This window comes from Phalacrocorax aristotelis, chromosome 2 (assembly GCF_949628215.1).
Source record: "Phalacrocorax aristotelis chromosome 2, bGulAri2.1, whole genome shotgun sequence".
NCBI classification, from domain to species: Eukaryota; Metazoa; Chordata; class Aves; order Suliformes; family Phalacrocoracidae; genus Phalacrocorax; species Phalacrocorax aristotelis.
In genome coordinates, this window is record NC_134277.1 from 67,977,321 (window position 1) to 67,989,435 (window position 12,115).

General features: G+C 40.9%; 1 protein-coding gene across 6 annotated transcripts in view; it reads left to right on the forward strand.

Moving 5' to 3' along the window:
• Positions 1-12,115, forward strand: part of MBOAT1 (membrane bound glycerophospholipid O-acyltransferase 1) — a 72,144-nt gene that overhangs the window by 40,158 nt on the left and 19,871 nt on the right. For all 6 annotated transcript variants that reach the window (XR_012659045.1, XR_012659044.1, XM_075083924.1 and 3 more), the window contains 3 exons: positions 5,614-5,669; positions 7,884-7,938; positions 10,700-10,883. Coding sequence is in view for 4 of the 6 variants with exons in the window: in XM_075083924.1 (XP_074940025.1) it covers positions 5,614-5,669; positions 7,884-7,938; positions 10,700-10,883 (295 nt within the window). In the remaining 2 variants the exon portion in view is untranslated. The remainder of the gene's footprint in view (positions 1-5,613; positions 5,670-7,883; positions 7,939-10,699; positions 10,884-12,115) is intronic.

A 12,115-nucleotide genomic window follows, 5' to 3' on the forward strand; every position in this document is an offset into this window, starting at 1 on the left:
AGCCATATAAGCAGATACTTTAACAAGTGTCACTTCTGGCAGTGAATTTTTGTCGGGTGGTTTGTGCTTTGTTGCCTTTTTTTCCCCCTCAGTGGCTTAGTATCAAGCACAAAAGAAAGGAACAAAGGTACAACAGTCGGCTTTTACAAAGGAAATACTTTTGCTGATGGAAACAAACACAGATGTAGTCTGTTACCATGTTAAAACACAATGCAGAAATGCTAACTGGTCTTGTGAGTTCAGCTGGTTATTTTTACTTTCTTGTCTTTTAAACCTATGAAGTACAATATGTTGCCTGCAGCGTATGTTCCAGCCGCTCTGGGTAACTTGGGTCTGCACCAAGTTCCCAGAGGCAGTACAGTAGCGCACGTGCAAGGTGAGTAAGGGGAGGTCAGTCAGTTTTCCGTGCCCGCTTGCTGCTTGGTGGCTCTGCTGAGTGTTTGCTTGAAACTGCACTGAGATCACTTACCGTGGGTTACACAGAAGCCCTGCAAGAGCCACAACATGGGAATTAGCCAAAGTTGAAGCAGGCAGTCAGTGCTAGAGCTCCACATATCTAGTGCATCCCAGGACTCCCTCTACAGAAGCAAATACTCTTTTAAGTTAAATGCTTCTATCATGAAGGTGTAAGAAACACTCTTTGTGAGCTTTCAGCAGAAAAACACGTGAAGCAAATTGGAAGTCACTTTGGAGGCATGAGTGTGTTTAATAAAATATTTTTCCTCTGTGCTTCAGCACTTCTTCATTTTGTTGTCGAAAGCAGAAGTAAGAGCCTGTTGCCAGTGAAGCCGTTGTGGCGCCTCTGGCTCGGCAATCCCCTTGGCAGCACAGTTAATGTCGTAGCAGAGTGAGACTGTGTGAACTTCCCGTCGTGGCTTCAGGGCTGAAGAGATAAACCTGAGATAAATGTTTGCTGTTTTGGAGTCTTGTCTGCAATGAGCCTTTTGACTCCACCTCCTCTCTTAGTGAAATCAGGTCAGTGGAAACTATTTCTAGCGAGTGTGTGCCAGACTCCTCCGTGGGATTACCTAAGGTCAGGCAGACTCTGCTTGGTAAAAGTCTTCTCACATAAGCTTTGAAGCTTGCTCAGTGCAAAAGCCAGCCTGTGATATGGGGAGGATCCCCACAGCAGGCTACCACTGGTGCTGACATCCTTAGTTCCACTGGCACGTGATTCTGAGTAAATTTATTATGTTGGGGTGAGCCATATTTAAGAATGATATTAACTGGTATGTGTTCGTTTAGAAGGTTTGATTAGGGGGGTGGAACCCTCTACTGAGCATTCTCTGTAAAGTGTTGCATCTTTGTCTTGTGCTGTTTTTCAAGGCATCTAACATAAGGTAAAGACAGTCTGGGGTTTTTTTTATTTGTTGAAATTTCCTATTTCATACTGACTTCCAGGGACAATTGTAACAGGAGGTACAATGCAGCTACAACCTGCGAATAAACTCTTAGCTAATATATAAAATATGGGGGGGGCCAGATATCACACCTCAGGTAAATCTAATTCTGTGCTGCTGTGCTAGTTTGTAACTGTAGTGCATACAGAGGATGTAGAATCACAGCTTTTAGCATGCAGTTGCAAAGTGATTGGAAGGTGTTCAAATATGATCGAGTACAAGTCATTTAGGCTTCTTAAATATGTGTTTTATTTCAAATGCCCTGTTTCTAGGGGTAGATCTTCATGCTTCATCTGTAAATGCAAGTATAGTAGGCAGATTTCCTTTTTAAATTCAACCTAATAATTTACCCCACTCCCAATAATAACCTGTGCATCTCAAAATTTGGGAGAAAGAAAGAGTATTGGAAGTTTTCTAGTTTTGTTAACTCTCTTCTTTTTCGTAGCACTTCTGGCTTTTTGCAGTAGAGTATAAGGTTTAAAATATTAGTGTGTCAAACAGTTGACTCTATGTGATATGATGCTCTATTTTACATATTAACTTGCTCAATGCTTTATTGCTGTGTAAAATTAGAGGTTACCTGAAAGGCTGAACAGAAATGACAATTCAATACTCTGGTATTTCCAAGTTTTAATAATCAAAGTTCACATTTGTATTTAGGAAACAATATTAATTTTCCCCCTAAACTAAATGTATTTTTCTTGTCTAATTTTTAATATTTATTCAGGACTTGCATCCTTATGCACTGCTCTGAAAATAAGGGGGGAAAGGACTATTTTACATTCCGAAGAAGTAAAAACAGTCTTAGACTTGCTCTATGTGTGTGTGCATGACAAGGAGAGATTGGTCCTCAGGGGGGAGTGGGGACAGGTGAGGGTGTGCAGAAGGTGGGGGGCACCCACACCCCAAAGGGGTGCCAGAAGATGACAGAGCTCCAGCACTGTTGCTTTGTTGTGCCTTGCCCTTTCCTGCAGCGAAGGCTTGGTCCCCCAGTAAGATCAAGTCAGTGGGGGAATGGCAGATGGGTGAGGGAGGGGGAAGGTGCTCCCTCTTCACCTGAAACCTTGTTTACCCTTTGTGTGAAGTGTTTAATGATATCTGATACTGATCTTGTGAAAGATTTAGAGGGTGCCAACCCATTGCTACAGTAAAACAGGTTTCTTCCTTCCCAAGAAGGGTATAGAAGGGATATGTAGATATGTAGTATGATGATGGAAGGAGAGAGAGAACTGAAGGTATCTCAGACGCACTTTGTGGGTCTCCCTCCCACCCACAGCATTGGCAGTGTCACTTTTGGGCCCGCTTGTCTCCTCTGGAGTTGGGATTTGAGGGAGGCAGACTGTCCGTGTTTCCTGACTAATGTGCACAAGAGGTTGACTTGTTCTGCTGGGTCACAATGTGCCGTCAACGAGGCGATGAATTCCTAATATAGACAAAGAGAACCCATCTTCTCTGTGTTTATACATTCTATGACTTTAGCGCAGGCTGCACTTCTGCTTCCCTTGGTTGATCAGCACATCAGGATTGTTTGCATTTTGATTCTCTCCTGCTTACGGTGGGGGGCCTAATTTTCTAAGGCAAGTGTCTAAATTTCGGCACTTAAAGTTTTTGGCTCTGAGCCTGAGGTTTGAAGTTACCCACTTCAATATTGGCATAAAGTGCTTGCCATAAGAAACATTTGCAACAAATTGAACCAATCTGAAACAAGTGTTAGTGTTCACCCATAAAGCTAAAAGGTCAAGCACTGACAAAATAAAAACCTGTTTATTGCAGTAGAACTGCTGGTTCACTGACAGCCTGTGTCTCTCTTAAGGATTAAAAAAATCTGCTTTTTCGTATGGTTAAAGGATTGGGATTTATGTCTCTTTGAAGGCAAAGCTAAATTTTGTCTGAATGGGAAAAACTACTTTGAGAAATAGGATGTCTAAGATAATGGTGAAAACAGCTTATAAATATCTTTTTTGAAAGACAAATTTGAATAAAAATTAGAATGACTATTTCACAATATTGGAGTTTTCTGGAAGATGAAAAGCCATTGCTGAATTCATCCAGTCCTTAGCTGCAGTCAGTGATCTAGGTGACCCAAGGAAATCTGCTATACAAACCCTTGTGTTGCAGTTGTATTCTGGATCTGTGTATATTAAGCTTGTTCTGGATTTTATGTGCAAGATTTTTTAATGACATTTCAAGTAGAGACTGCTGAAATGATAAAAATAGTTTAAGAAATTGGCCGATATTGCATGTTCTCTGTTTTTGGGTAGAAAATGCAAATTACCCACTCAGAATTACATGTGGACTCTTGAAAAGGATCAGTCATATTTAGTATTAAAAAAAAGAAAAAGACTACTTATGATGAAAGAATGTCTTTTTCCAGTATTCTTGTGTTTACCATGCTCAGCATATTAATTATCTTGAAAATCAGTTTGATTTATCATAGTACAATAATCAGATTGCAGTTTATCTCAGCCACTGGATTTACATTTGATTGTTACCGATAGGTTGATTTAGTTGAGGATGATTCAGAATCGCTTGAAAATCTCTGCAAAATGTGAATATTTGACTTATTTTAGACAGAGAGATCACTGAATGTAACTTTGATGATTTTTTTTCTCTTACCTTGAGAAATCAGTGGGGAAAATACGATGCTTGAACTAAAAAAAAACCACCAGCATTCATCTTTTTTCTTTCATTGAATTCCAGAAAATATATTACGATATTTAAAGTTAATAGGCATGATATTTGGAGTAATCATGTCTCTTTAAAAGGTTCCATATACTGGTCAAACTCTGTAAATTGTGTGTACGCATACTCAGGTTTTAATTTCCAGGTTGAAGACCTCATTTGTGTTCAAGCAGAAACCTCTGTATGGTTTATGTTGATAACTTATCACCAAATCGAGAAACAATCCATTGTATTAATTCTCAGCGAAGACAAATATCTTCTGTGGAACTGGTTTTACGTACAATCATCACAATTAAGGCTTTTAAAATCATCATGTATGCTCGTCACCCGTTACAACCTCCTGGCTACTGTGGTTGTGAAGATCTCATAGGTAGTGTGAGATCTGGGCATCCTGTGCTGGTGTCCCCAGTGGCGGAAAGATGGGGAGAGGCAGTGTTAGCAGGTGCTCATCCCTTGCTTTGCCTGCTATAGGTCCTTCCAGATTACAGGTGTTGAGCACTGGGTTAAGGGCTCCACAGCCCTTAGAAGCTGTATACAGACCACAGTTAGCCCTGGAACCACTGCTTGTGAGGGACTCATTAGTTGTCCCCATGGTTCGCCCCCCTCTTTCTTCTTAAGTACCTCTGAATGCCCCTGGCTGTGTCCTTTATCCTCATGGGGACCAGCTCCTGATGCCACCAGGCTTGAGTTTTGCCTTCTTTCTATTTCTTAGCTGCAGTGGCTCACATTTACCTACACTGCTAAGAAGCTCTGTAAAGCTGGATATGGGAAGTATAAGCAGCCCTATAGAACATAGTGGCTATTCCTACACTGCTTGTTTGGTTGGACCCAAAGCTGCTGGGTAGTAGCCTGTAAGCGTGACACAGGTACAGCTAGCTCATGTTTTTAGGGGACTCCAGATCCCACATGCCCAAACACTCCCAGCTGGATGGTACATCTTGGACAGGCTGTCCACACGGCAGTTACATGGCCGGGAAGCAAGTGGGGAACTGCTGTGCTGACAGCTATTCTGGTATTTGCACGTAGTCCTGATTGGTAGGGCTATTCATGTGGGGAAATAAGCATGTGCATAAACAACTTTTTTTTAGGGCACTGAGGAGGCAGACAATAAGAGAGTAACAGTAAGAAGAGCAATAGTTACGTTACAGCAGCATTGCTGTGTTTTAGTGTTGAATCATATGGAGCTTGGATTTGCCCTTTGGCTAAAGGGAAGCCCAGCGGACTGCAGAAGCTGGTAGTTCCAAGTGGTGTGATTTCTTCTGAATTACAATTTGCGCTGCTGCAGGATGGGGAGACATAAAGTAAGGCTTTATGCACACTTAGCCATTAAAAATTCCAGTGCAAGTTACTGCGGGGTTGTTTTGAACCCAGGCATTTGTCTTACGCCTGAGTTCCTCCTTCAGTTTTAATTGGATGTTTTCCACTTGTTGCTATTACTGTTAAGCCTTTTAAAGGGATAAAGACATTGGGTAAGAAAGTTGCGAATAATTTGTATTACAAGACATGTAACTTGTTTTTGTCTTTGTTATAGTCCGCTGATGATAATTACACAGAAGATCACAACACTTGCATGCCAGTTACATGACGGTAAGAAAAGGAATCTCTTCCCATGGCCTGAAGACAGCCTTTTCATTGCAGTGCAATCTGTGGTTGAGTTATAGGGTGGATGAATGTAGTTCAGCAAGCTGCTTCCAAATGAAGAAGAAAAATGTTTTGTGGAGGAAAATGAGAATATTCAAGTTTTGATCAGTTCTCTAGGATCAAACCATCTTTGCAGTAATGAAGACAGCTGCTTTCCCCTTTGGGGGCTTTGCTTCCTTGGGCTTCAATTTGGATTTTAGCTAGTACCAGTATCTGCTGTTTAGACGATACAGTGCACCACCCTTAAGCTCTCTGAAAATGATCTTAATTTTAAAAAATCAAGAATTGTTTGATACGTAGGTTCAGACAGTAATGTTAATGTAGCAAAAATATGATAATGATCATATTTTTATATATATAAAATATCGTGATACTATATTCTGTGAGTTGCAAGAGGTGGAATTCAATAGCTTTTTTTCACAGTGCAGGGAGAAACACAATTGCAAGCAAAGTAACATTGTCCTCAGTCTTGTGCTGTGCTGTGACAAAGAGCACTATTATTTCCCAGTAAAATGCCTGTGTCTAGTACGGTGTAAAGGCTAGAAATGTCAGTTGTCCTCAGTACCGTTATTGCTCATGTCTCCTGATGTTGCAGTGTGAATTTCTGATGGTCCAAGGCCCATTACATTATAAGCTGTGGGTGACTCCAGTGGCCTGCTATAGTATTGGTATGGTCTAGGATTTAGGCAACGGCCACACCGTAGACTGCAGGGTCTGGCATTGTTCACAAACCAAGTTAACAGAAATGTGTCTAATGCTTTTAGCTGGCTATGATGCTTACTTGAGCTGAGCTTGAAGCTCAGCTAATTGACCTTGTCATTGACACTCATGTTGCTGAGGCTTCTCTCCTCCTGTTATTTAAGCTAGCCAGCTCAGGTATCGCTCTGTGCCACAGTGGTGTGCAGCTTAGGTGCACACCTAGAACATTGGAGGTACTGAACAGACAGAAAGGAAAAGATAACCGCAGAGGGAGGAGCATTTTATGCAAATCAGCAATCCTACAGATTAGTGATGGTGGAAAAGGCTCGCTACATTGTGAACATCCATATATAGAGCAGTTGATCAAATGGAGGCAGCTTGCACTTCATTAGTGGCAAATCTCTGTAAAAGTTTAACGCAGCTGCCCATAAATGGAAACAGGCAAACAAAATACCCAGCCCTTTAAGTAATTAAGTACTTAATTGTTTCCCTGGAACTCATGCCCTCCCAGTACTTACAAACTGAAATAGTGGAGAGAGAATGGAAATGAACAGCTTATCAGCAGTCTTTTCAGGAAATGGGTCTGGTATGTGTGTATCCGTAATTATGGCCAGTAGGTTTAGAACAGTAGTGTTAATTGACTCCAAGCCCCTGATCTTGTGAAGATGAATATATGCATGCTCAGCATCAAGTGCTGTGACTCATCCCATGGTGAGTTGTTCTGCTGAAGCCAGTGAGATTCCTCACAGTATGCACAGCTAAAGCTTCAGAGTGAAGGTTTTGAGATGTTTGCTATGAGCAACGTCTGTTTACGCACTGGCCATTGTACAAAATTTTTCCATAGTTTTCCTGGGACAGTCTTGTGCACTCAACAGGAAACTGCCCTTCCAGTCTGGGCCTTATACAATTCCAGATTATTACTGACGTGTGCGTGTAGGCTTGCTCCGGCAGCAGGCAGCCAGGCTGCTCGTTCACACCAGTGGAGCTTCTGTTTCCTGACAGCCCGTTTCTCTTCCACTGCCCACTCCTCCTGCTGTGAAGTGCTCCATTTCTCACCAAGGAGCCAGCAGGAGGCTTGCACTTAAATGAGCCAGCGGCTTCTGGGAACAGAGGTTTTTCCAGCCCACGAGTGTTCGTAGAGGCTGCTGGGGGTTGCTGCCAGTTGGTGGCACTGCGAGTTGCATTGTGTATGTGGGAACACTATGGCTGCTCTTCTTGCAAGTGTAGTATGGGTGAGAAAGGGGGAATGAGGTAAGGAACTGTGTGAAGAGGTAGGGTAGAGTATGAATATACTTGACCTAAAAGTTAGGAATTGTGCTGTATTGCAACTGCCTGTGACAAAGAAATCTTGAAGCTTATGGCTTTAGAAAGTTATCTGTGGGATGCAAACATGAGGCTTTGGGGATAGCTTTCGCTGTTTGGCTTTTGGAAAGATCTAATGTGACTTTTCTTCCTCTCTAGGAATAGGGCGACAAGCTGAGGAACTCACTGCTGAGCAGAATCGGCTTGCTGTAAAGTAAGAATTCAATTCCCTTGCTGATTTGTGTTTCATTTCAACCAAAGAAGTTTAGGTTTGGTTTTTGGGTTTGGCTTTTTTTTTTTTCCCCTTTGCAATATCAGCACCAACTCAGTGGCCTGGCCATGAAAATGTTCCCTGCTTACTTCCAGTCCATGATAAGCCAAAAGTCCTACCTGCTTTTTCAATTTGCTTGAGCAGTTTTGTTTTTGTAATGCTGCTGTCAGTGTCCTCCTAAAATAAATATCTTCTCTGCTATATACCTTAGTTCTTCAATCCAGGACATCTGCCTTTATCACCCTTTGCTGGTCAGTAAAGCACTGAAGTACTTGGCAACATTTCATTGACTTAAATATATACACCACACGCAACAAAACTAGTCTTTGCTGAATCAGCTCTTCTATTCAGGCTCAGACTGTACTATGTGGACTTTTTGGCTGATGTCTTCATCCTATCTGTAATATGCTATTTTTCGAAGTAGAATACTCCTCTGTCAGCAAACTACTGTGTAGTAAAAATCCATTTTGGTTTGACTGTGACACTTCAAGTACTACTATGCCATAATTGTTGGACACAAATTTTATTTTTCCTATCTCCAACCATAATGTTAATACTCCTAGTCCTTCACATTATGTGACTAGTCTTCTCATTTTTCAGAGGGAGACAGCATGTTGATCATATGTTTGAGCGCCTTTTTTTTTTTTTCTATTTTGTGTCTCAATACAAGTGCAGGATACAGGTGGATTCTCTTGGGTTTTTTTTTTTTAAAGAATTAGTGTTACAGTATCAGTCTTAGAACCATAACTCCTTCTCACCATTTAGTGTTTGTTTAGGGCAAAGGAAATTATTTCCTTCATTTTCAGGGCAGAAGATTCAGCTGTCAGAAAATCTGCCTGTGATTCTAAAAGTAAGAAGGGAGTAATTTCTTGAAAAGCAAAAATCCTGCAGGGAGACTCTTATAACTTTTGCTGTCACCCATAGCTTTGTGTCTATTTTTAAAGCTTACGGCATAATGCTTAACTGCACTGGGCCCTTGTGACTATATGATTAATTCTAGTCAAATTCTTGCCAAACAGGCTTTTTTTTTTTTTCTTGTACAGTAGATGAGCTCATAATAGAAAAGTATATGCCAATAGCTCAAGTATCGGTGGCAGACAAGTCATAACTGAAGTTTTAAATCCCCTTTGGTAATACAGCCTTTTGTCTTCCCTCCTGTTCTTGGTCTGTTTTTGTTTCTCGCTCATCCTCTGTACATTCCTTCAGGCATTGCTCATGTCTCCCCACCCACCCATGTGCAGAATCTAGTTGCAACTGATGACTTTATTTTTAATCTTACCGTAGAGCTCAGAAGCCCAAATCAAGGACCCGATTTTGCAGAACAGAAAGATGAGCCTTACTCCAAATTGTTTGCTGCATCTTTCTGTGAAATGCTTTCACTAGAGAACATATCATTCAGGCATTAACATCTACAATAACCAGCAGGGTGAATGCAGAAAATCCTGGCTAAGCTAACTGTTTATTCAAACTAATTCCACTTCAGAATAAAAGTAGGCAACGGCAAATGTTTAACTGTTACTTAGTTTTTCCGCTAGAAATTAACGGTTTGGTCTGAAAGAATTTTAAGTGGGTTTTGGTTTATGTGTGTCCATCTGTGTCTTGGACAGGAAAGTCTTGAAACACTGTGCCCTACTTTCTGTTCTCATCTGGGGACTCTTCGTGCACTTGGATGGTGACTGCTAGCACACTTAGAGCACTGTGTACCTCAGTGCAGAATTTAGATGTTGGCATTTTCAGCCACATAACAGCCACATAACTAAAGCAAGCCCAACAATTCACAAATTATCCTAGCAGTGGGAGGCCCATGCATCTTTCTTGTCCAGATCAGTAGGATGGAAAGTGGATCTTCTTAATTTTACGCCTAATGTCCCCCCAAGGAACTTGTGGGACATGCGCTTGCAAAATGGAAATAACAAACATGATGGACTCTTGACTTTCATCTTCAGCTGTCTTTTGATTTATGTGTTTTTCCCCTTAGTTCGTTTTCCTCTTTGTGATGCAATACAGGCAACTACTTCCTTTATGTGCACAGCAGGACAGAGTGCCTCTTCAATTCTCTTCCTCTGTGTCTCACATCACACTTCCCATTTTTCAAAAGGCTGAACTGAAGGGTAGGTGAGAGCTCTTCTCAGGCCTGAGACACCTGGTCTTAAATGCTCCCTGCCCTGTGGTTTGCACACCAAGGCAAGGTACTGCTCGGTGACACTTGTGTTACTCAGCTTGTGGTCTGCCAGCCATTACTGGTCCCTGACATACTGGGCAAATGTCTATAAACAATTACCAGCTTCTTACTCCCGGTACCGCTGGCCTGTTTAAAATGCGCAAGTCAATTTCTTTGAGAGTGGGTATTTACATTTATGACTTTTTAACTAAAGTGTTTCTAGCAATAATATTAAAACTTTACAAATTGGTAGCATTTGTTCACCTGTAGTGTGGGCGCTTCCACATTGCCCTTGTTCTGACTGCCATCTGTCAGACATCACCGGGATATAAGAGGGGCATTGCTTCATCTTCTCTAAAACAGATGTAGTGAGCTTTCAGCGGGGGCGGGGGGGGGTTGGTAGGAGAGAGTTGGGGACTGAGGCAGACAGTACAACAAAAAGCATTTGTGAAAGCCTTTGCTGTGTTTTACCTTGTTTTGGGTTTTTTTTTGTTTGTGTGTTGGGTTCTGTTTTGTTTTTTTGTTTGTGAATGATTTTCACAGGACAAGACCTTCTTTACTGGAGTATTTAAGCTATCTCCTCAATTTTATGAGCATCATAGCGGGGCCTTGCAGCAATTACAAGGATTATATAGCCTTCATTGAAGGGAGGCATGTGCACATGAAACTATTAGAAGTGAACTGGAAGCAGAAGGGTTATGACAGACTTCCTGATCCTTCTCCAACTGTAAGTTTTAAAATGACAAAGATTTATTGCAAAGGGCAGGAGAGTACAGCTTTGCACATGATTCTTATAATTAAAAACTAAGAAGAAAACCCATTTTTGGATTATCTTCCCAGTAAATGTTAGTGTTTTTTTCTGTGAAGTGGCTGCTGTTTTTATCACAAGGTCAGGGGTGAAAGGGCTAGTGTCTTCCCTTTGAGTTCCCAAAATGCATTTGGCTTGCCAAATGGGTCACTGGTTAATGGGTCTCCTTTGTGCAGTGATAGGAACGGTTTGCAGGTTCTGACAATGGTGAGTTGTGGTTCACCTCCAGGTAGAAAAGGAAATGTCAGGGGTCAAAAAAGAAAGTAAAATCTCACCAGTAGTGTATGGAATGTTAGAACTACATGAATCACAGCTAATCAGAAACTATGCCTTGTCCAGGTGCCTAGCAAGAGAATCTCACACTTTAAGATGACTTGGAGGTCATTTTTCACAAACAATTAACAATAATGTTGTTTTATATATATATTTATTTTAATATTACTTAAGACTTTCTTATAAAATGACCATCTTGTAAGGCAGGATAACAAAGCGTAAGAACCACATTCCTCTCTCTCATTAAGCCGACACTGAATGTGTAGCTTTGTAAGCGTGTGCAGAATGTCTCCTCTGAAAGTGAGTATGTGCCTATACATACCTGACTCCTGTTGCACACAGTTGTATTTCTGCCGACTTCAGTGGTGTTACTTCCCATTTACATTAGTCTGACTGAGGTCAGAATAAGACCCATATTGTGTTAGATGCAAGTCAGCAGGGAATATTCAAATTTGAATTGTAACTATTTAAAAATAATTACACATTAATTTATTATTAATTTATTAATGAAGAAGATATTTAAAAAGTACTTGGGATCAAAAAATGCATTGTTGTTTCAATAGTGTATTGCACTTTTATTAGTCTTTTGAGAACATGAGTCAATTTTTACATGGTACCCAAGTGCCAGATTTACCTTTTCAATTATGACTCTGTCAAGGAGACTTTACTCCTGATGTGTATTTGAAATCTAACTTCTAACTACTGACATGATTGCCAATAATATTAGTATATATAAAGCTAGGGAGCGGTAATAGTAAACAATATGGCATAGCAAATACCCTATATCATGGGAAGGTATTTGTGCTGTATAAGGTGTATGCTTTCTGGACAAGTGATTTTTAGCAAGATGTCTGGATGGTAGCTGGGCAATAGACCTA